The sequence below is a fragment of the Bos grunniens genome, chromosome 7 (assembly GCF_055505025.1).
Source record: "Bos grunniens cultivar Pamir isolate PY7600 chromosome 7, Bosgru_T2T1.0, whole genome shotgun sequence".
NCBI lineage: Eukaryota > Metazoa > Chordata > Mammalia > Artiodactyla > Bovidae > Bos > Bos grunniens.
This window is the reverse complement of record NC_141171.1, coordinates 17,118,163-17,141,696: the sequence shown is the minus strand read 5'-3', so window position 1 is coordinate 17,141,696 and position 23,534 is coordinate 17,118,163. Positions and strand designations below refer to the sequence as shown.

General features: G+C 55.3%; 2 protein-coding genes across 3 annotated transcripts; both read right to left on the bottom strand.

The window, feature by feature from the left end:
• Window positions 1-384: 384 nt before the first annotated feature.
• RAB11B (RAB11B, member RAS oncogene family) lies at window positions 385-10,098 on the bottom strand. The gene is made up of 5 exons (XM_086409735.1): window positions 10,005-10,098; window positions 3,380-3,575; window positions 2,387-2,580; window positions 1,945-2,025; window positions 385-1,370 (listed from the first exon to the last, which is right to left on the bottom strand). Exons 1-5 carry the CDS (start codon window positions 10,042-10,044, stop codon window positions 1,225-1,227), a joined length of 657 nt encoding a protein of 218 aa, XP_086265861.1. The 5' UTR covers window positions 10,045-10,098; the 3' UTR covers window positions 385-1,224.
• Window positions 10,099-16,176: 6,078 nt separating this feature from the next.
• On the bottom strand, window positions 16,177-23,232 carry ANGPTL4 (angiopoietin like 4). Of its 2 annotated transcripts, XM_086409727.1 has the most exons (7): window positions 22,716-23,232; window positions 21,978-22,088; window positions 21,733-21,850; window positions 18,701-18,814; window positions 18,294-18,389; window positions 17,921-18,202; window positions 16,177-16,834 (listed from the first exon to the last, which is right to left on the bottom strand). In XM_086409727.1, the coding sequence occupies exons 1-7, from the start codon at window positions 23,052-23,054 to the stop codon at window positions 16,662-16,664; spliced, it is 1,233 nt and encodes a 410-aa protein (XP_086265853.1). In that variant the 5' UTR covers window positions 23,055-23,232; the 3' UTR covers window positions 16,177-16,661. The 2 variants fall into 2 exon arrangements, with proteins under 2 accessions (XP_086265853.1, XP_086265854.1); XM_086409728.1 differs by lacking the exon at window positions 18,701-18,814.
• Window positions 23,233-23,534: the final 302 nt, after the last annotated feature.

Below are 23,534 nucleotides of genomic sequence, written 5' to 3'. Positions count from 1 at the left end.
CCCACCAAGCCCCTCCGTCCATGGGATTCTCCAAGCAAGAGTACTGGAGTGGGGTGCCATTGAATGTCAGCAGTGAACCCCAACCTGGGGGCTGAGAACGGGGAGCAGTGGACACAGCCCACCCTTTCACACCCTCAGGTCTTAGGCCTGGCAGTCCTAGTGCCGGGGGCGTCTAACTGCCCAGCCCCCAGCCTTTCCTGCCTCCCTGCCTCGGGGCGGCAGGAAGAGGGTCCACCCAACCACACCCTCACCCACCCCAGGACCACGGTGGGATCTGCTCTGTCCTGCGCAGGGCATGAGCCATGGCGATGGGCGCCTGCAGTGAGACCCCAGCTCAGGAGCGCCACCTGGCAAAGAAAAAGAAGACAAAGGCGCAGCGGCAGGTTTCTGTACAGGAAGTTCGAATTATACATTTTAGTAACCGGGCGAGAGAAACGAGGCATCCGGGCAACAATGCAGGGGCCACAGGGAGAATAAGAGATCGAGAGCTAGGGTTTGGCGTAAATCTTACAAAGTGTATAAAGAATCTGTGTTTCTCTACAATAACAAAAAACCAAAGGCTACAAGAGCGGTTGTATATACAAAACACGGAGATATTGCTTCACTTGCAAACAGGTTCCTGACCAGACGGGGAGACAAGACAGAAAGGGGGGCACAGGATGGGGTGAAGGCTGGAGAGCGCGCTGCGTGCAAAAAGGAGGGGGAGGTGGGGAGAGGGTCTTCTCCCAGCATAAATCTACAGGCAGGAGCTTGAGTCGCGCACGCGCGGGAGAGGATGAAGGCGTGCGCGGTGCCGGCTGTGCGTGGGCTAGCAGGCGGTTGAGAGCCAAGAGTCCGCCTGCCCAGCCCCCGGCGCCTTGCTTGGCTGGCTGAATCAGCCAGGAGTGGGGTTCGGGGTGGGAACCCGCCAGAGAGGGAGGGCGGCGATCGCTCCTCTGAGGCTGCCGTGGAAAACTGGAAGAGCCTGCTGCTCATCCCCCTGGCCTCTGGCCCGCGCCTTCCTCCTACCACCCTCCCCGCCCCGCAGAGATGAGAGGCCCACTGGAACCCAAGGAGAGCAGGTGCAGCAGCCAGGGGCTCCTAGCTTTCCTTGGTCTGGTTCTTCGTGCGGAGCTTGAGGGGAGGGCCGGAGCCAGTCGTAGAGGGGCGGGAGGGTGGGGGCGGGGCAGTGAGAGGGGCGGAGGGCCGGGACGTGCACGCACGCTCGGAACAGGTGCGGGGCGGTCACAGGTTCTGGCAGCACTGCAGCTTGTTGGGTTTCTGTCCGTCGGTGGTGGGCGGCACGCTGATGTCCACAACGTTGTTTCCGGGGGACTCGTCGTGCGCTGCACGGTCCGCAATTTGCTTCTGTGACACGATGCGATAGATCTCTACGGGGTGGGGGGAGGGAAGCACGGGGTAAGGCCGCAGTACTCTTCCGGATGTCACCTCCTCCAGGCAGCCCTCCGGATGCTGAGTTGGAATCCCTCCCAAAGGCTCCCACTGTGCCCTGGGCGCCCCTTAATGGGCTCCCGGAGGTTCCCCCCAATCCCCAAGGCTAGCTGTGTACCCGGAAACAGAAGGACCCACACCTGTCTGCAAATGTACCTCCCACCCAGGGCCACTCGTTCTGTAAGATCAGAGGCCTTCTTTTCCAAGGAGAAATTTCCAGAAGCCCGTGGGCTCCGAGTCCCTGAGGCCACATGCCTCCCGCCGACCCTGCAGGCTGTTCTCTAGTGAAGCTACCCAGGACCCACCTGCAGGAGGGTCCCTGTGTTGTGAGTGACAGTACGGGTGGGACCTGGCCTCATGCTGTGGAGCAGGCCCTGTCTGTCCCCATGTCTAGACTGAACAGTGGTTTTCATGAAGGAAGGTTTGGGGGCTGTGCTCTGGAGCATGTGACCTGGGTGGCTGGGGCCCTGCTCATGCCCACCCTCTGGGACCCCAGCTTGGCCCTGTGACCACCTGTGAGGATGTTCTTAAATGCTTCCTCCACGTTGGTGGAATCCAGGGCTGAGGTCTCAATGAAGGACAAGTTGTTCTTTTCTGGAAGAGAGGATGTGGCCCAGGTGAGTCAGCTGGGGGGGTGGGGTGGGGGGCACCCCTACCCTCTCCTGGGGACCCTGCCTGCCTGCCCACTCACCTGGTCCAGGAGATGAAGGTTGGGGGCCAAAGGGGTAGGACTGGATACTTACTCTCGGGGAGGGGAGACTGGCTCTGTGGCCACAGGCATGGAAGATGCACCCAGTGTGGGCCAGCTGCCTTGCCTGCCTTCCAGATGCTTCTCTGACACCTCAGAGTCCCGCTCTCAGCAGCATGGCCCCTCGAGGCCCCGGCCAGAGCAGATGACCCAGAGTGACCCCCTGGCTGCCCTCTGGCCACCCCTTCAGGTCTGGTGGGCACTCACCTGCGAAGGCGCGGGCCTCATCCGTGGGCACAGCCCGCAGGTGGCGCAGGTCGCTCTTGTTGCCCACCAGCATGATGACGATGTTGCTGTCAGCGTGGTCCCGCAGCTCCTTCAGCCAGCGCTCCACGTTCTCATACGTCAGGTGCTTGGCAATGTCATATACCAGCAGGGCGCCCACTGCGCCACGGTAGTACCTGTGAGGATGGAGGGGCGGGGCCAGGTGTGAGCTGAGTCAGTGCCTGAGGGGGCATCCCAGGCTCCATGGGCAGCAGCTCCTTGGCCTGAGGGGTGACCAACGTGGCCTCGAGAGAGAGGTGCGTGTCCTGAGGCCCCAGGCTCCACCCCCCGGATTCAGCTCAGGAATGGGGAGGCCTGAGAGAGAGTTGGGAATCTGGGGTCAGAAGACACTCCTTGGGTCAACCACTAAAAGGAGAAGACCACCACACAGGGAAATGCCCTGTGTGGCCTAATGCCCGCTGTGGCCTGTCCTGTCCGGGGCACCAAGCAGATGGATGGACAGGCATTCAGTCCAAGAGATCAAGGAGCGGAGGAAGGGACCTGGCCTCAGTGAAAGGAATCCAGGAGGCAGCAAGTGGCTGATGGAAGTTGGAAGGGTCAGGGAAGAGGCAGCCTGTGGGGTCATGATGGCTACTGGGAGGCCAGGATGGAGTGGGACATGGTGAGCACTGGTAGGGGGCTGGGCGGGCTGAGCAGACAGGATGGGGCGCAGGCAGAGGGGAGTGGCCCAGGCCAAGACTGACGATGACAGCCCTCACCATGCAGCCAGTGCCCAGAGGCACGGCAATACGTCAACAGGACCCGGGGGTCAGAGGGGCTGTGGGGCGTGCCCACCTGGGGGTCACAGCATGGCCAAGACTGGGCACCAGCCTTCTAGCGGGTCCACAGCTCCCAGGGATCTTGTCCCTCCACCCTGGGCCTCCTGCTCTCGGGGTTGTGTTCACGATTCCCCTCTCCCCTGGCCCCGCTGCTCACGCCGAGGTGATGGCGCGGTAGCGCTCCTGGCCAGCAGTGTCCCAGATCTGCGCCTTGATGGTCTTGCCGTCCACCTGGATGCTGCGGGTGGCGAATTCGACGCCGATGGTGCTCTTGCTCTCCAGGTTGAACTCGTTGCGGGTGAAGCGGGACAGCAGGTTGCTCTTCCCCACGCCCGAGTCCCCGATAAGCACCACTGGGGGGAGGGGTGGGGAGGGGCACGAGTGAGGCTCCCTGGGCCAGAAGCGGGCAGTGCCCCAGAGCCGAGACCCCACATGCCGCCCACATCCACCCACAGGGCCTTCACAGCGGCGCCCAGGGTGCTGCAGACGCATGACAAGAGTCAGACGGAGCGGAGTCAGTACTGTCCTGGGCCCCTAGCATGAGGTACGACACGAATAGGGTCCTTTAGAGCAGGGCTGCCCCAGATGGGACCCAGGCACTGGGCAGAAGGCAGCCTGGGGAGTCGCAAACCTCGACAGTCCCAAACTTCCCTGGTGACCTGGGAAGTCAGGGCATGCCTGAGAAAGCCTCAGGACTCGGTGACCTTCCGCAGGTCACTTAACCTCTCTGGGCTGCCTTTTCCACAGGAAGACAGTGACGGGAGCACCTTAGGGAGGGGGTCATGGGAATGCCTGGGATCGGAACTCAGCCAACATCTGGTACACTAGGGCAGGTTTGCAGGGCAGGTAGGGGGGTGGTGTCAGATCATCCTGCAGGCACGACGGAACAAGAGCCTGCCTGAGCCGTGAACGCAGAGCAGGGCAGAAAATGGGCGAGTCTCTCTCCACTCTTCCCTTTATCGTGCTGCCTGTCCCCAGCTGTGTAAGCCCTGCCTCTGGGGGCCCAGCCGCTCCAGGCTCTGGGCTGGAAAGGCCAGGAGGGGCTGTGTTCAGGCTCAGAACACAGTCCCGGGGACTTGTGTCCATGTGTGCACCGTGTGTGCGCAGTGCAGAAGAAACAGCGTCTCTCTAGATGCTCCAGTTGGAAACCACAGGGACGCCCAAGCGTTGGTCTTAGGCTCTGGCACCCCAGGGGCTGCGGACATGGTCGGTCGCTCAAGGCCCCAGCGAAGTTTTTCCTTGATGAGAAATTCTATGTGTGCGCGCCCAGATTCCTGCTGCTTGTTACAGCTTCGCTGCTCCCTGACCCCAGACAGGAGCTTCTACGTTTATTCTCAGCGTCGACGAACAGGCTGTTTTCCTCTATGCCGCCAGAGGGCGCCTGTGAGCACCCAGAGTGGGTTCCCCCCCCTCCCCCACCCCCTCATAGGGATCCCACCTCCAAAGTCCGGAGCCCACAGGGCCCTGCATGACCTGCCCCGTCCCCTCCCTGCCCTCACCTCCCCTCTTTTTCCCCCCTCACTCACTCTGTTCCAGACACGTGGGCCTCCTCGCGACACTACCCTTTACCTGGAAGGTTATTCCCCAAGTACCCACCGGGTTCCTGCTCTCCTCTGTGTGGCCCCTCTGGTGGCACTTGATCAAGGAGGCCAAACCCTGCCATTTTCTTAAAACGTCACTCCCCAGTCCCCTTCCCTGCCTTTCCTCCATAGCTTCCAACCCACCACACTCGCCAGCTTTCATTTAATGATTTTTTTTGTCACTCTGCCTCGAGGGCAGCTATCTTGGACAGTCTGGTTTGCTGTCGTATCCCCAGGACCTGGCGCGGTGTGGTGCACAGGACACACCTGATTAATACCTATTGGATGAACGAATGCCAAAGGAGCTGGCGGAGCTTCCCAGGCCCACCTCTCCCCCACTGGGAGATGCCCAGGTCACCATCCTCGGGCTCTAAGTAAGGAGGGGTAGGCCAGGCAGCTCCCAGGACTCAGTACGCTCTCTGGACTGGCTGCATTAGAGCCAAGAATAACAAGAACAAGAAGAATGTTCTGTGCTGAGAAAGCTCTTGATGTGCTATCACCTCACATATACATCACATGACGCATTTTACAGATGAGAAACTGAGGTGCAGACAGGCAGCCACTTGCGTGGGACCATCCAGTTGAAGAGTGGTTCAGCAGGATGTGAACCCAGGATTCCTAAGTACAGGGCTGAGCTCAGGGGTCTGGGTTTAGCCTCCTCTCCCACCATCTGGGGTATCCTGACCCCCTACAGTAGCTGGAAACTCCTATTCATCCTTCAAAACCCCTGGGTTCAGGCACTCCTCTCCTCTCAAACTACCACCAAGCCACTGATGACAATGCCAATGTCCTCTCCTGACACCATGGGCACCAGACACAAGAATGCCAAGTTGACTTCAGAGAATGGTGGAAAGAGGTCAGTGAACATGGGCCTGAGGGCCAAGGACTCCCAGCCATGCCAGTGGGGCCACGGCTGGACTGACTGTGGGCCCACTGTCCACACCCCCAACCCCTGACCTCCTTCCCATGGTGATGGCATGAATCTGGCCAAAGCCAAGATTTGCACACAGGTCTCATGTCCTCAGGAACAGAACAGGAAATGCAGAGGAAGAGGGTCCCTTTGGGCCCGGCCCTGTATTCCCCCTACCCTCTCACGGTCTTCCCAGCCCTGTCCATCTGTCCAGCCTGGGGGTCCCATTCTCCACATGGGGTCTGCTCTGGCCCAGCCAACAATCTCTTGAGCCCCACAGGCCAGGCCCAGCCCTAAGGGCTTTGTTATGGAGTTCGCAAGGCCACCCCAGGGACAGATGCTCACATGATCATGTATAGTTGGGGATGCTTAACCCAGAGTGACCAAGTCCCCTGGCCCAAGGTCACGCCATGAGAACAGTGGAGCCCAGAGCCACACAAGGGCCACCAGCCACAGCCCAGACAAATGGCCCAGAAGGCAGGGCTGCCCCCTAGGTCCCTGGCACACGGTGCCCAGTGCAGAACTGGCTGGTGAGGCAGTGGCCAGGCCAGTCCTGTGTGCAGGCTGTGGAATGAGGATGGCATTGTCCAAAGTACAAGTCATCTGTTGTCTCAGGGAAACAAAGAGCCCTTGAGGACATGGCCCCCAGCATTTCCCCAGAAGTTGGTGGCATCACTGGCCGGGACACAGTCCCCCAGGGCACACCACTTGGCTGGCCAAGCAGGCAAGCCCCGCTGGCAAAAACAAAGAGCTGGCACCTCTTGGAAACCCTTGGTCCCCTGCCCTGCCCCAGGACAGTGCAGCACATCTAGAGTCCAGCCTCTGACACTCAGGCCACTGAGTGGCCATCAGAGGCACTGCCCCCCCCCACTCCAGGCTGATCAGGGGTCACAGATGCTCCCACTGTGGACCTCACCACCTGGTCCATCAGAGGAGAGGTCAAGGGAACCCCTGGGGAATTGACGGGCAGGCTGGGGAAATGGCCCTGGACTGAAAAGGATAAAATGTTAGCAGGATAAAAGTGAGGGTCTATAATTAGATACAAATAAATAAACTCACTTCTGGGGGTGCGAGGGATGAGCCTAGTGGAAAAGGAGAAGCATGTGGGAAAACCCCCAGGGGGACCTGTTGGCCTTGACCAGGAGGACAGGGGAGCCAACCTGTGATGTGGCTGCCAGAAAAGCACATTGGTGCCGGGAGGGCTGGGCAGAGGGCAGCCAGTGTCCTGAGTGAGCGGTGTGGCCCCTCCATGCCCAGGGCAGGGCCAGGGAAAGGTGACTGAAGCCTGGGGGAGGCTGGGCACAGGATGGGGGATGGGAAGATTACAAACCACTCCACTCCAGAAGGGCTCCCCCGACCAGGCGGCAGGGCGGGGGAGCTGTGTGGTGAGAAAGTGGATCCTTGTCAACCCTTCCAGCACAGCTGTGTCTGGACACCTCTCTACTGCCCAGGCCTGACCCTCTGCAGGCCATGGGGTCACAGGAGGGCCTGTGGGGGGGCAGCTTATTCACATTTCTGTCTACTTGCCATATTTATGGCCAGTGATGCGATAGTGGCAGCTCGCTGCCTGCTGTCTTCCTTCCTTCTTTATTTCCCAGAGTCAGAATTTCCTTTTCCTATTTAACTGAGTGGATTTAGAGACAAATATTAAAAGATAATTGGCAGGGGAGGGGGAGGGTTCTTCCCTGGTGGCTCAGTGGTAAAGAATTGCCTGCCAATGCAGGAGACACAGGTTCAACCCCTGGTCTGGGATGATCCCTCATGCCATAGGGCAGCTAAGCCTGTGTGCCACAATTATTGAGCCTGGGAGCCAACACTACTGAAACACGCATGCCCCAGTGTCTATGCTCTGCAACAAGAAAAGCCATTGCAATGAGAAGCCGACACCACCACAGAGAAACTAGCCCCCTCTTGCCGCAACGAGAGAAAAGTCCGCACAGCAACAAAGACTTAGCACAGCCAAAAATAAATAATAGAGGGTCAAAAAATAATAGAGAGGTCCTCTGACAAGGCATTAAGTGTGAAGGGAGGTCTCAGATGACCAGACTGGGAACCGCTGACCTTGTGGGTTAGACTGTCACTTCTGACCCGGCTCGAGGTCAGCAGGGCACCTGCTAGAGCGCAGGGGGAGAGGGCAGTGGGGCAGGCAGGCATTGCCCCCTGGGGCCAGTTGTCCCTGAAGTATTTCCAGAAAGAGGACTCAGGAGATGGGTCCTGGGAAGTGCACAGCCCAGTTCCAGTGCCCCTGACCCAGTAACTGTTCTTCTGGGAACAGACTTCAAGGAAATAAACCAAAGGACAAAAGATGACTCGTGCAAACACTTGGAGCTGGATTATTTACAACAGCAAATTGTTGTGTTCCGAGTGGGCCTGGAATTAGCTCTCAAGGGTGGCCAATGTCAGCTGGGGAGCCCAGCTCAGCGGCACAGGACCTGACCAAAGCCTAGGTTCACACAGAAGACTCTGGAAAGTCAGTGACCCCTAAACCAGCCCTGCAAATAACAAGTGAGGAAGGACCACAGAAACACTGGGAGGGGGAATTTCCCTGGTGATCGACCCAGTGGCTAAGACTCCATGCTCCCAATGCAAGGGGGCCAGGGTTCAATCCTTGGTCAGGGTACTAGATCCCACATGCCGCAACTAAGTCCCAATGCAGCCAGATAAATAAATATTTATAAAAGAAAAGAGACTCTGGGAGGAACGCCCCCTACCCAGGCCTGCCCAGCAGTACACATGCAGGTGGGAGCCAGTCAGCACCTGGGGAGCAGCCCCCTGGAGTAGGCTGGGTAGACATAGGCACCATGTGCTGCAGGACTGGCATCCAGGCCACCTGTCACCCACCCTCAAAGCCCTGACAGTGTCCATTCTCGCCTCTAATGTGAGACCCCCCAGGGCTCAGTCAGCACCTGAGCCAGATGCCTGCTGACCACACAGCCTCACCTGCTGGCAACCTATGAGCTTGCAAGCAGCTCCTGGAGCCCACAATGCTGTGTGACAGAGTGGCACAGGGACTCCCTCTGCCCAGAAACCATTCACTACTGGAGATCCCACTTTCTACATCCCCAAGGTCCCCAGAACCCCAGACTCAACCAGGGATGATACCACAGACACATAGTGACGGGCACACTACATTCCCAGCCATGGCCAAGCTCCCCCAATGAGGCAAAGATGCCAAAGGCTGGCATGGGAGGTAGCATGGCAAGGGTGCCCCGAGTGGGCCTGGAGTTAGCTCTCAAGGGTGGCCAATGTCGGCCGGGGAACACAGCTCAGTGGCACAGGACCTGGCCAAAGCCTAGGTTGGCACAGAAGGCTCTGGAAAGTCAGTGACCCCTAAGCCAGCCCAGCAATGGCTGCCTGACCTGCCCACGTCTTACTTGAGGCCCCTAGAGCCCTCTGCTCCCTGGCCAAGGAAGATCCTTTGGTAGGTTGGAGGAGGAGGTCTGACAACCCCAGGTACACTGCTTAAATGGTCTGGGTTCAAATCCTGCTCCACCACGTAAACTGTGCCCGTTTCCAGGTTCGTAAAGAGAAAGACTGGATAATACAATACCGACCTCACTGTGGCGAGGGCTTCAATGAATTCACGTGTGTAAAGTGCTTAGAAAAGTGCAGGTATTTGGAGAACGCTCTTAAAAGAGTTCTAAGAGTTAACCATTAGGTCTGGGTTTAGCACACACAGTCCCTGACTTCCCCCCCCCACTCCAGGTGCCCCTCAACGCATTTCCGACTCCACTTCCCAATCCAGGCTCCACTGCCCTCCCACCACCACCACACCTTGATCCCCATTGTTCTCCCCTACCTTCCCGGGCACCCTACAGATGCACTGCCACTAATCAAAACAGGCCCCTCCCACTAGGTGAGAGCACCGCCCCCATTCGCCCAGCCCATTTCTTGGACACGCCCACCACATCCTAGCACCGCCTCTAACGGCCCCGCCCCCATCGCGAAGGGAGCTTTCCACTCAGCCCGGCCCGCCAAATGCTGGGGCGGCCCCGCCCCTCTGAAGGCCCCGCCCCTAACGGCCTCTCCCACTGCCCGGGGCCCCACCCACTCTGGGCCCTGGCCCCGCCTCGGCGCATCCCGGGCCCCCAAGCCTCTCTGGGCAGCCGGCCTCGCATGGCCGCGCACCCTGGCCCGAACTTGACCAAGACCGGCCTTCACTGGCCTTTCTCGGCTGCCCGGCCTGCTGGGCCCCAAGCTTCGGGCTGCGGCCTAGGCCCAGAGGCCTGAAGCGCAGCCTCGGCTCCTGCCTGCCACCGCCCGCTTGCCCGTCTGTGCCCCACCGACCGCACCTTTGAATAGGTAGTCGTACTCGTCGTCCCGGGTCCCCATTGTCCTGGCGCTTCCGGCGGGATCGGCGACTCCGCAGCCCCACCACAAACACCCGACGGGGGCGGAGCCGGCGCCGCGCAGAGCGGCGGCCGAATGGCCAATCAGCGGTGGGTGATGTAGCGACCGGCACCCAGGGCAGCCAATAAGAGACGGAAGCAGAGCCTCTGGGGTGGGCGCCTCTGGGGTGGGCGCCTCCGGAGACCCACCTTCTTCGCCCTCGGTCTCCCGGAGAAAGGCGGAAGGAATGCGGACCTTTCGGAAGTGACAGCCTCACCAGCCTATCAGAAGCGAGTTCTGGAAGGCGGGGCGGAAGACTGGAAGAATGGAACGGATTGACGGGGCGAGTAGCCAATGAAAGGTTTGATTCAGATAGTACCGGGCCACCAGATGACCTGTCCGGGAAGGGAAATAGGGCTACGTCCAGGTAGTGTTACGCTATTTAACGTCCCGATGACGTCATAGGTCAATGCGCGCTGCTCTGCGGTACGCCCACTCCCACCCTCGCTGCCCCAGTAAATGACAGCTCCTGGCGGCATCTGTGTGTGGACCTTTTCTTCTTAGAGGTCCCCTTCTTTCTGGGTTGCAGTTTCCATCCCTACGGCGGCCTCGGTTTCCTCACTCTGTATAACAGGGAAGAAATCTTAGGGAATCTTGGAGTATAACTAGATCATTGATCTAAACAGATCTAATCTACCACCACCGTCAGTCATTGGGTCTTTGTTTAACAAATATATATAAATCCTTACTGGATGTCAGAATCCCTCTGCCAAGCAGGAGATGCAGGTTTGATTGTGGAGAAGGAAATGGCAACCCACTCTAGTATTCTTGCCTGAAGAATCCCATGAACAGAGGAGCCTGGTGGGCTACAGTCCATAGGGTTGCAAAGAGTCGGACACAACTGAGCGACTAAACAACATCTGGGATGTCAGACACTCTCCCCTTCTCTGTCTCTTTATCTTGCTTTATTCCACATCTCTTCTGCCGTAAGGAGGATTTATTTATCTTCCCTTGACATTAAAGTATATTTCCCTCTCAATCCTGTTAATAAACAAAATTCAACTGAGTAAATGTGAAGATCTTATTGCCCTTATTAAAAGGTTCATGAATCAAGCAACATCTCATCTGTCAAGCAGAGATAATTCCCAGTTGTTGTTGTTCAGTAACTCAGTTGTGTCCAACTCTTTGCGACCCCATGGGCTGCAGCACCCCAGGCTTCCCTGTCCTTCACCATCTCCCAGGGTTTGCTCAAAACCATGTCCATTGAGTCAATGATGCCATCCAACCATCACATCCTCTGTCACCCTCTTCTCCTGCCTTCAATCTTTCCCCGCATCAGTGTCTTTTTCAATGAGCTGACTCTTTGAATCAGGTGGCCAAAGTATTGGAGCTTCAGCTTCAGCATCAGTCCTTCCAATCAACCTTCCATTGAGGGTTCATTTCCTTTAGGATTGTACAAAATGGAAGACTTTTATAGAAAAGAGGGTGGAACAAAGAAGTCATGCACAACAGAAAAATGAAAGCCTTCAGGTGAGGCCAGCTTTTGATTGGCTGAGTTGTGGTGTTTCCATTGGCTGGACAGGAAGAAAGTCTTCTTTTCTCCCACTTGAGTGAAGTAGTAGCAGTTTCTGTTTGGGAATTGGCTGAGTTGTGGTGTTTCCATTGGCTGGACAGGAAGAAAGTCTTCTTTTCTCCCACTTGAGTGAAGTAGTAGCAGTTTCTGTTTGGGAGCATAAGGTGCCTCTCTTCTGGTTGGGGTCTGTAACTGATGTCTTCCTGTTTGGGGTAATTGAAGAGTGGCAGGTCATAAGAACTCCCTCTGCAAGCCTTTTTAACTCCTTTTTCTTTTTTTAATTTGCCTGCGCTGGGTCTTAGTTGCCGCATGCGGAATCTTTTAGTTGAGTCATGGAGGCTCTTAGTTGCAGCATGTGGAATCTAGTTTTCCTGACTAGGGATCAAATCAGGGCCCCCTGCCTTGGGAGTGTGGGATCTTAACCACTGCGTCACGAGGGAAGTCCCTTTGATGCCAATTTTAGTTGAGGTTTCCTGTTTTTAATTTTCACAAATATATTTACATATTTAGTTTCTGTCCCCCACCAACAGAGCATCAACCCTGTGAGGGCAGAGACTGTGTTTGTGGCCATCACTGCTTTGTCATAGCTAGTGCACAATAAATGGTTGATTAATGATAGTGTAAGTATAGGGGCTTCCCAGGTGGCACAGTGGTGAAGAATTTGCCTACAATGCAGGAGATGCAGGAGACTCGGGTTTGATCCCTGGGTCAGAAAGATGGAGGAGGAAATGGCAACCCAATCCAGTATTCTTGCCTGGAAAATGCTATAGGCAGAGGAGCCTGGTGGGCAGGCTACAGTCCATGGGGTTGCAACAAGTCAGACACAACTGAGCATGCAGGCATGCTCTATGCAGTGTAAGCATAGAGCTCATGTGCTAATTATAGTAATTATTATAATTGCCTCCTGGACCTCATCCTTGGGATGTTCACCAGGCATCCCAAACACAAATTTGACCTCTTTTCCCATATTCTCTCCTCCTCCTGTGACTCCATCCCCCCACTCCCATCATCAAAGCCAGAGGTTGTGGACTCCTCTCTTTTTCTCATCCTTTATTCCCCTGCCCCTCTCTCCCATCCCCTCCCTCAATTGCATTACTCTGCCCCTCCTCCCTCCTAAATTTCTGACCACTTGGCACCCTCTCCTCTGCTGCTGCCCCTGTCCCAGCCCTGTCATCACTACCTGGACCTGTGTTTCCTGTTCCCAAAATTCCCTGCTCTGTGCTCACCTCATACAGTCTGTTCTTCGCATAGGAGTCAGAGTCTTTCTTCCTTTCTTTTCAAATTGAAGTATAGTTGATTTACAATGGGATTCCCTGGTGGCTCAGATGGTAAAGAATCCACCTGCAATGCCGGAGACCTGGGTTTGATCCCTGGGTCTGATCCCTGGGTCGAGAAGATCCCCTGGAGAAGGAAATGGCAACCCACTCCAGTATTCTTGCCTGGGAAATCCCATGGACGGAGGAGACTGATGCGCTACAGTTCATGGTGTTGCAGAGTCAGACATGATCGAACCGACTAACACTTTCACTTTCACTTGATTTACAAGTATATAAATCACTTGATTTATATACTTTCAGGTATATAGCAAAATGATTCATGTAAGTATATATGAATATATATTCATATAAATATATATATCTCAGATTATTTTCCATTATAGGCTATTGCAAAATATTGAATATAGTTCCCTGTAGTGTACAATAGGCCCTTGTTGGTTACCTATTTTATGTTTAGTAGTGTGTATATTGGAGCAGGAAATGGCAACCCACTCCAGTGTTCTTGCCTGGAGAATCCCAGGGATGGAGGAGCCTGGTGAGCTGCCGTCTATGGGGTCGCACAGAGTCGGACACGACTGATGCGACTTAGCAGCAGTGGCGGCAGCAGCAGTGTGTATATGGGGCTTCCCTGGTGGCACTAGTGGTAAAAAACCTGCCTGCCCATGCCAGAGATGCAAGAGACATAGGCTTGATCCCTGGGTTTTGTTCGTGGGTCGGGAAGATACCCTGGAGGTCGAAATGGCAACCCACTCCAGTCTCTTGCTTGGTGGTGAATGGATCCCATGGACAGAAGAGCCTAGTGGGCTACAGTCCATGGGGTCGCAGAGAGTCAGACATGAACTGAAGCAGCTTAACACGTGCACACACATACTGAGAAAGTCATACCTTTTTTTTCCAGTTCTTTTTTTTAAGTTAGTTCTTTATTGAAGTATTGTTGATTTACAATGTTGTGTTAATTTCAGGTGTATAGTACAGTGATTCATATATATAATATATATTCAATTATATATGGAGACATATTTTTCAGAAATTTTAAAATATTTATTTTTATTTATTTGGTTGTGCCAGGTCTTAGTTGCGGCAGGAGTGACCTTCAGTCTTCATTGCAGCATCTTTAATTGTGGCATGTGGGATCTAGTTCCCCGACCAGGGATTGAACCCGAGCCCAGAACACTGAGAGCCCAGAGTCTATTTATTTAATTTTGGCCGATCCATGAAGCTTGCGGGATCTTAGTTCCCCTAAACCAGAAATTAATCCGCACCCTCAGCAGTGAAAGCACAGACTCCTAACCGCTGGACGGTCAGGGAAGTCCCTCTAACTGGAATTTGAAAGCATCGGCATTGTTTTTTCACCGAGTTTAGTTTTCCTAACCTATTTATAGCAAGTGATATGGGTTTTCCACATGCTGTAGAGATATGCCTCTACTTTTTAAAAAACTGGGTCAATAAGTCCCTGTATGCCTAGGAGTGTGTCGTCTGGCTTAATTATTAACAACACACCCCCCTTTCACTCTCAACAGTGTCTCCATTTGGACGATCAATTAGAAGAGTGTCTCTGTTTGGACCCTTATCTGTAATGGGAATACATGCATGGTGCTGAGACAAATCTTTTAAAAATTTATTTATTTTTATTCATTTGGCCGAGCCAGGTATTCGCAACTGGCCGAGCCAGTTGCGGCAATGGGGATCTCTGATCTTTGCTGTGGCATATGGGGTCTTTTGTTGCGGCTTGTGAGATCTAGCTCCCTGACTGGGGTGGAACCTGTGTCCCCTGCATTGGGAGCATGGAGTCTTAGCCACTGGACTGCCAGGAAAGTCCCCAGATGAGGATCTTTCTGTTGACTAGCTGTCCCAAGCACTTGGGACAGGGCTTGGCCTTTAGTAGGTGCTTAAGAAATATTAGTTGAATTTATATGTGTGTGTGTGTGTGCACACCCGCGCACTAAGTCACTTCAGTCTTGTCTGCCTCTTTTGTGACTGCATGGACTGTAGCCCGCCAGGCTTCTCTGTCCATGGGGATTCTCCAGGCAAGAATACTGGAGTGGGTTGCCATGCTCTCCTCCAGGGGATCTTCCCAACCCAGGGATCGAAGAACGTGTGTCTCATGTCTTCTGCACTGGCAAGCGTGTTCTTTACCCCTAGTGCCACCTGTGAAGCCTATATATATATATATACACTACATACACATACACACATATATATTTTTTCTTTTTATTCACCCCTCCTCACCCCCTATATGTATATATTTTAAGGCTAATTTAAAGGAAAACTTTTGCAGACATAGCCAAAAGTGGGAAGAGTTTACACAAAACTCTGCATTAATGTAAGAGTAGAGGGAATTCCCTGGCAATTCAGTGGTTAGAACTCTTGAGCATTCACTGCCGAGGTCGTGGGTTCAATCCCTGGTAGGAGAACTAAGATCCGCAAGTTGCAAGGCAAGGAAAAAAAAAAAAGTAACACAGTAGAGCTGGGTTGTGCAAGATGGTGGCCATTGGCCACTGTGGCTGCTGAGCCCTTAAATATGGTCGGTCCAAATGGAAATGTGCCGTAAATGTGAAATCTATACTGGGTTCAGAAGACTCAGTACGAGAAGCCACGTCAAGTATCTCAGTAACTTTTATATTGACCACATGTTTAAACTGCAATATTTTGAATATATCAGGTTCAATCAAGTACACTCCTAAATAATTTTTTCTTTCTTATATATATATATATATATATATATTTTTTTTTTTTTTGGCCCATGCCACAAGGCATGTAGGATCTTATTTCCAGACCATGGATCAAACCTGTACCCCCTGCAGTGGAAGCTCAGAGCCTTAACCACTGGACCACCAGGGGAGTCCCCTACTTTGTTTCTTTTTAAACTTTAGCTGTTTTTATTTCCTTTTTCTTTGTTTTGCTTTTTTAAAAATGTGACCCCTAAAAAAAATAACATTAAATATGCAGCTTACATCCCTATTTCTCTCATGTGGCCAGACACTAAAAGGTTATCAAGATTCATGTGCATAAGTATGATCAGGAAGAGCATCAAACTTTCTCTATTACCTGCTTCCAGAAGGACCAAATGAGGGTTTTGCTTTGTACCTCTGAAAATGAACATGAGATCTCCATTATGAAACCATAAGTGAAGGAAGTTGAAAGCAGATGTTGGAGACGGTGAGGATGACTAGCATTGTCCTCAAGAGCCCTGGAGTGTTCACCCTCCACCCTGTGAGCCTGTTTATGCGGACTCTGAAAACTGTCCACTTTGAAAAACAAACCAAAGGACATAAAAGAATGAAATGTTTTGAAGTTGCTTTTATTCCGAGAATTCTGTGGGTTCCACCCAGACGCCGTGGGCGCCAGCTGACTCACAGCACCCAGGCACCACAGTACGGTGAGGGTGCCCAGGCCTACGGGAAGCCCTGGTCCTCCAGCCAGTCAATGTGACTGAATCCACTGGCCATCGAGGGCCGGCCTGGCTGCCCCACCCCCGCAGGGTCCCCTCTGCATCCCCTGCTCCTTGGCGGGTGAGGGGGGTTTCTGTGCCCCTCTGTCCCACGTTTTCGGGGTCTGTGCCCAGCAGCCCTACAGCTCTGCTCTCCTCAGAGGGCATTTCCTGCAGCCTCCCCTACTCATCAAGGGGACCTCTCCAGTCATGGGCATCTTCTCTGTCCTCGAGGCTCCAGACAGCCCTTGCCTGGAGCCCCTGCCCAGGCAGGGAGTGGCCACACGTGGACAAGAGTCACTGTCCTCTGGGGGCCTGAAACCAGGCCCCAGAGAGGAGGCTAGGAGGCCGCTGTGGGCTGTACCAGGATGGTGGTGGCCTGCAGTGGGTAGTAGCGGCCCCGCCAGGTCTTCCAGAAGATGCCCTTCTTACGCTGCTGCCGCTGCCTTGGAATGGAGTGGAAATACTGGCCGTTCAGGTTGGAGTGACTGCAGGTGCCAAACCACCAGCCACCTGCCAAGGTCAGAGAAAAGGGGACATGGTCAAGCCTGTGGGTCCTTGGGTCTCCAGTGGGGCCGAGGTGGGGAGGGGGCTGGGTGTTGGCCATCACCCGCTTTAGATGAGAGAACTTTGGCAGTGGTTGTCAGACTGTGTTCCAAGGAACCCCAGCTTGTGACAAAGGCACCTCAGGGGCTCAGGGCACCTCCCCACCCCATCCTGGTAACTGCGGCTTTTACATCTGTGACCCTGGCAAGTTACTTGTCCACACTTGCCACATGGTGAACATTTATTAAAGCCTTTCTATGACTGTCGTGTGTTTCACTAGTTTGTATCACACTGAACCATGTGAAATTAATCACTATTCCATCCTTCTTCCCAAGACGGAAATGGCAACCCACTCCAGTGTTCCTGCCTGGGAAATCCCATGGACAGAGGAGCCTGGCAGGCTACAGTCCTCGGGGTCACAAAGAGTTGGACATGACTCAGTGACTAAACAACAAACAACCATCCTTCTTCGACCCACCACAAGGCAGTTTCATCTGTTTCACTTCATAGGTCGTGGGCTCTGCCTTCAGTTTGTCTTGGTGGCTAGCCTGTGGCAAAGTCATCTCATTGTATTAATATTTTCATAGCAATCATGTGGTGTGGGCAGAGTGGTTATACCCTTTCTTTTTTTCTGGCCTCACCATGCAGGATCCTAGTTCCGTGACCTAGGATTGAACCCATGTCCCCTACAGTGGAAGCTCAGATCCCCAACCACTGGACCACCAGGGAAGTCTCTATACCCATTTTAAAGATGGGGAAAATGAAGGGGGGGAGGCCTTGTCAGTTGCCTAAGGGTCCACAGCAAGTAAGGAGAAGGGGGCACAGAAATAAGGACTTCCCTGGTGGTCCAATGGTTAAGAATCTGCACTCCCAATGCAGGGGGCACGGGTTTGATTTCTGGTCAGGGAACTAGATCCCACATGCTTCAACTAAGACCTGGCACGGCCAAAAAAAAGAACAGTGGCATGGAAACAGATGGGGTTGAAGGCGGGGCAGGGATGCAGAAAAGCTGTGTGGAGAAGGGCAAGATGGGGAGGGACAGGGCTCGCTTACCAGAGAGGCTCCTGGCGCAGTTCTTGTCTCCGCGGAGGTCGTGGTCCTGGTCCCAAGTGGAGAAGGGCAGGGAGAGGCCACTGGGCGAGAAGGTGGTGGCGCCCAGTTTGCTGGCCACCGGTGGCGTGAGCTGCAGGCTGTAGGCGGTGTCTTCACCCCCCAGGTGGATGGGGAACTGCAAGGACTCGGCATTGCCCTCCCAGTCCTGCAGCTGCACAGCCAGGCGGCTGCCACGGTCCCCAAGGATGTGATGCACCTTCTCCAGGCCCAGCCAGAACTCGCCTGCCATGGGAGAGGCCAATCCATGAAGAGGACCCCCAGATCTGTAACACTCTCCTCCCCGCTATGCCTCTGGCCTGCAGGAAACACCTACCTTGGGGGTCTCCGAAGCCATCTTTGTAGGCTTCCCAGGGCTGGTTAAAGTCCACGGAGCCATCCTGACGCCTCTGAATTACGGTCCAGCCTCCATCTGCCCAGAAAAGTGCGAGGTCATCAGGAGGATTCTTCTTATAAGGGATCCTGCCTCCCCAGTTTGGCTCCCTAAACCCCAAAGCACCTCTAAACCCAGGGAGAACAGTTCCTCTCACCCACCCCAGCAGGATGGGAGGAAGACTGGCAAAGAAAGAAGGTGAGCTGGCCAGTAAGCTGGGGGTTCTGCCTAGATCTTTGTCCTAGGACTCAGCAGAGAAGGAGGAAGTGGGGAATAAGAAGTGGCTGCACTTGACGGAAAGACAACCAGGCCTGTGATATTCAGGGTACCTGGGGGCCAGCCCGCCCTACCTGAGGTCATTTTGCAGTTAACCAGGAAAGGCGGGGATCCCTGGGGCTGGATCTGGAACAATCCACTTTCCCTCTCTCCCTCTTCAAACAGCTCCTGGCAGTCCCTGGGCAGTCCTGAAGGACAGACAAAAGATGGGGGGGATTGAAACGGAGAGCCGTCCTAGGGGCGTCTAAGGAAACAGGCATGTCTGGGGGCTAGGCAGCATGTGACAGGGGCAGGAGGGGGCACTCCTCAGCTCACCGTGCCCCCTTCCACTTGCCTAAAGTTGCCCATCACTCCCCAGGACCAGCCAGACCCATCCTGCCTCCTCCCACCCTGAACGCCCATCCTCTGGCCACACAGCCTTCCTGGTAGCACACACGCTCTGGCCACAGGGCCTTTGAACATGCTAGTATTCTGCCTAGGACCTCTTCCCTCATGCAGTTCTCTGCCTCATATTAAAAGTCCCAGCTTCTGGAAAGGATGATGTCTCAGACACCCATCCCTCCCCTCCCCTCCCCCACATCCTGTTGCAATAAATAGGGAAAAAAGAGGAATGAGTTTTTTTCTTTCCCTTTCCTGAGAACAAAGAAGATAAAGAGAACAGTGATCAGGCCTGAACATTCCTAGTTGTTTCCTTTTTCTTACTTTAACTGCTCCTAACTCTGCTTGTCAGTAACGAAGCTTGCTCTTCGGCCTTTCTGGGGTTTACCCTTACAACACCCTTCCCCTTGTAGTTACACACTGGAAAGAAGACCACAGAGCCACGGAACAGCCAGACTCAATCACTGAGTTACCAACACCAGACTATGACTGTCTTAGAAACAATGCAAGAGGGAGAAATCAAGACCCTGTCACCTTTGTTCCTCATCACCGACCCCTGACTATGAGCCTTTGCCTTATATAAGGCCCGAGACTCATCATGGGCGTTGAGGGGGCACAGTTCTTGAGGCATGAGCCTACCGTGTTTCGAAACTCTTTGCTGGCTGAGAATTAAAGCCACCTTTCTATTCCCTCCAAACTCTGTCTCTGTATTTTTTTCTTCAGCTTCAGTGGGCAGAGAAGGCCAAGATTTTGGCCATCATTAGCCCGAGACCAGGCTAAGGGCCACTGAGGACTTCCTACTCCCCAAAACTGGGGACATCTGTGATCTCTCCACAACTTCCCATACTGTATGAAGTCCCTGAAGTCAGGAATGAGGAATGGCTCTCTGCCCACCATCTGGCACCAGCTGATGCCAGCCCACAGCAGATGTTTAATAAAGATGCCATGAAAGAATGATTGAAGGAGCTGGACCAGAGTGGGGGTGGGACCGGAACAGAGAGAAACGGGAAGGGGCTCTGCTTCCTCCAGCCTCGGGTGAGCATTAGGCCTGGATAGGGTTTGGAGGGCACCACAGAGGCCCCACCCGGGGTCCCGGGCATCTGAGAGGGAGAAGGAAGGATTGAAGAGTGAAGGAGGGAGGGACGGAGGGATGGCTTGGGCATGTCTGCAGACTGGGGAAGTCCCTGGCCCCCACCCCAGCAGGAAAAGTAGGGGAAAGGTTGAAGAGGGAAGGGCAGGCTCAGGTTGAGGGGTGAACATGTTGGCGCTGTGGGGGTGGGGGCGGGCCCAGAGTGACTGCTGACATTTCCCGGCTCCTCAAGCAGCTCCCCTTTCGCCTACTTTCCTCTCTTCCAATCACAACAGGCAGCCGGCCAAACCACCAGTGTGGCTTCCATTAGCACCAGCTGTTTGTCTCCTCAGCTCTGACCTTTCTCCGGCTTGGCAGGGCTGAGCCTGGAGTCCCCCAACCTACACATGACCCCCCCTCCCCCATCACATTCCTGAGGTGGGACCTTTGCCTGCTGGCCCCTCCCAGAAGCCCCTCATGGCAGGGCTACCATTTGGGAGGGTGTAGCGGACCCTTCCCCTTCCTGGTGGGGGAGGTGGTGGGACCAAGAGATGGGAGAGCACTCAAGACCAGAGGGCTGGAAGCCAGCAACCAGCCCGAGGGCGGGTGTGAAGAGGGGGATTCGAACTTTCACCCGGTTGGCTGTAGACTGCTGCAGATGCCAGTGGGGGGATGGGGTAGGAGGACCTCAGAGAAGTCAGCCAGGTCTGGACCTGTGAACTTAGGGTGGGACAGAGACACTGGGGAGCTGGGAGCCAGGGTCAGACACCTACAGACATGCTGGTTTGGAGATGTGGGGTGCTCTGGGGCATACACAATAAAGGATCTAGAACTTGTAGGAGTCGGGGCAGGGTGAGAAGGGGCGATCAGCACTTCCAGGTCAATAGAGCCGTGAGAGCCAGGCAAGGTGCATGGATCAAGGGCCCCAGACTTGTTAAGAGATGCAAGAGTGAATGGTGTGACTGGCCGGGGAGATGGGGGTTCCCTGCCTTAGTCTCCCTTCCCAGATCCACACTCTAAAATGAGGGCCCAGAATTCCCTGGCCGGCCTGTGGTTAAGACTCTGTGCTTCCAGTGCATGGGGCGTGAGTTCAATCCCTGGTCAGGGAACTAGGATCCACATGCCAAGTGATGCAGAAAACAAACAAACAAACAACAACAAACACCTGGTGGCCCCAAACATCAGAACATCCCCCTCCCCAGCAGCTGTTCTCTTTTAACCCAAGGGGGGCTCCAGTCTCCCAAACTGGCACCCTTTTGTCCACCATCCCGCCCTCCTGCAAGGGTCCAACCCCCAGGAAGGTGTCCCTGAGCCATGCCAGCCCTTTCCCCACACCCTTGCAGCTCAACCCCCTCTTGGACCCACTTTCCCAACCCCTGCTCCAGTTAGTGGCTCTCGAGGCTTTGGGAAAATCCCACTGACTTTCTGGGAAGAAGGGTTTGAGGGGAGCCCAGAGAGGAAGGGTAAGGGCTGAAGAGGAGGATGTCCTGGTCACCCCTTCACCAGAGACCTGTCCTCCCACGAGGATGCACAGCCAGAGCCTCTCTCTTTCTCAGTAAGGTGGACCCAACAAGGAAAGGGGAAAGAATGGTAAGTCGGGGAATGAGGGTGGGGGTTGGGGGGAGTTTGCTAGAGTCCAGCAAAAGGTTGGACACTCACTGTGCAGGCGGCTGATATTGTGAGCTGGGCCAGCAAGCTGGGCCATCTTGGGCAGCCTCTTCCTCCTGGCGGGCTTGGCCATCTCGTGGCCCGGGTGCCTGGGGGCCAGGTGATCCATCTAGGACAGGACCAGGAGGAGGATGTCAGGTCTGGCTGGTTCAGGCTGCTCAACCTGCCTGGCTCCACAGCCAGACCCACAGGGTCCACCTTGAACCTCCCTCCCCATCTGGAGCAAGCACTGGCACCTGGCTCTGTAGATTCTGGATTCGCAGCTGCTGCTTCTCCAAGTGCCGCTGCTGCTGGGCCACCTTCTGGAAGAGTTGCTGGATCCTGCTGTTCTGAGCCTCCAGCTGAGTCTGGGGAGAGTGTGAAAGTCTGGTGAGGATCCGGTCTTCTGCCTCCACCTTCTCCATTCATCCGCTGGTCCTGCTTCCAACTCTCCATCCTCTGAGGCCGGGGCAGAAGAGCCCAGGCTTCCCTGGTGGCTCAATGGTAAAGAATTCGACTGTCCATGCAGAAGATACAGGAGAAGTGGGTTCGATCCCTGGAGATCCGCTGGAGGAGGAAATGGCAACCCACTCCAGTGTTCTTGCCTGGAGAATCCCATGGACAGAGGAGCCTGGAGGGCTACAGTCCTGTGTTGTGCATAGTCGCTCACTCGTGTCCGACTCTTTGTGACCCCATGGACTGTAGCCTGCCAGGCTTCTCTGACCATGGGGATTCTCCAGGCAAGAATAACGGAAAGGGTTGTCATGCCCTCCTCCAAGGTATCTTCCCAACCCAGGGATCGAACCCAGGGTCTCCTGCACTGAGGCGGGTTCTTTACCGTCTGAGCCACCAGGGAAGCTCGTTACAGTCCATGGGGTAGCAAAAGAGCCGGATATCACGGAGCGACTGAGCATGCAGGCAAAAAGGAGAGACCAGGGTGTTCGGGATGCGCCCCTTCTTGTTCACTCCCTTCCAGGGCAGTAGCGTATATGTACCTTCAAGCTGCGGAGGGTTTCTGGGGAGGCGTCGCCGCCGCCGGGATTGACCAGATTGGCCTGGGCGCGCGGAGGCGCGGCGGACCCCTCAGGATCCTTGCAGGCGGCCCCACACGCGCCCAGACGCCGTTCCAGCTCGCCCAGCTGCCCACGGGTGCGCTCCACGTGTTCGCGCAGCCCGTGGCCGAGCTGCAAGAGGCCGTGTGCCAGCACGTTCACCTCGTCCCAGGAAGCAAAGCGCGGCGTCTCGGGAGGCTCCGGGCGGCCCTGAGCACTCAGCAGCCCGGCGGTGGCGGCGCACAGCATCAGGGCTGCTCCGGCTGTCGGCGCACAGCGCATCCTTCCTGGTGGTCCAGGCTTCGGAACGCGGAGATTCGGAGAGGCAGGAATGAGGGGGCGCCAGAGAGACTCTGGGGTCGAGGTGCGAGGGCTGGAAACCCGAAGGCCCTGGCGGAGGACTCGCTTCGGTGCAGAAGCCAGAGGAAAGACTCGAATGACAGCCCCCGGCCCTCGGCTTGGTGTGTCTGTGCGACGCCCTCTGTTATAAGCGCTGCGCGCGCGAGGAAGGAGGAGCCTAGAAGGCGGGGCGCGTGAAGTTCCGGGGGCGGGGAGTGGGGGCCGGGGTTGGGGTTCAGTATGCTGGAAGCAGGGTAGTTATGCCGGCTCTGGGAAGCCGTGGGAAGTGCAAAAGTCTGGCTTCTCTCACCAGGTCCTGATGTGCGTTTTCCGTCGTGCCTTCTCTGCTGACCATGGGAGATGTGACTTCCTCTCCCCGCGGTCCCCTTCCAGGCACCGGCATTCCGAGGCCCTACCCCCACC

Bases quoted from the DNA above. Each gene is read 5' to 3' on its own strand.
- ANGPTL4 (XM_086409727.1), bottom strand. From the start codon at position 23,054: ATGCGCTGTGCGCCGACAGCCGGAGCAGCCCTGATGCTGTGCGCCGCC. The intron at 22,089-22,715 runs GTACATATACGC...CACTCTCCCCAG, and splicing joins AAACCCTCCGCAGCTTGAAG to ACTCAGCTGGAGGCTCAGAA. The intron at 18,815-21,732 runs GTGAGTGTCCAA...TCTGTCCTTCAG, and splicing joins CAATATCAGCCGCCTGCACA to GACTGCCCAGGGACTGCCAG.
- RAB11B (XM_086409735.1), bottom strand. From the start codon at position 10,044: ATGGGGACCCGGGACGACGAGTACGACTACCTATTCAAAG. The intron at 2,026-2,386 runs GTGAGTGCCCAC...CCTCTCTTCCAG, and splicing joins TGAGGCCCGCGCCTTCGCAG to AAAAGAACAACTTGTCCTTC. The intron at 1,371-1,944 runs GTGGTCACAGGG...CCCACCCCGTAG, and splicing joins ATTTAAGAACATCCTCACAG to AGATCTATCGCATCGTGTCA.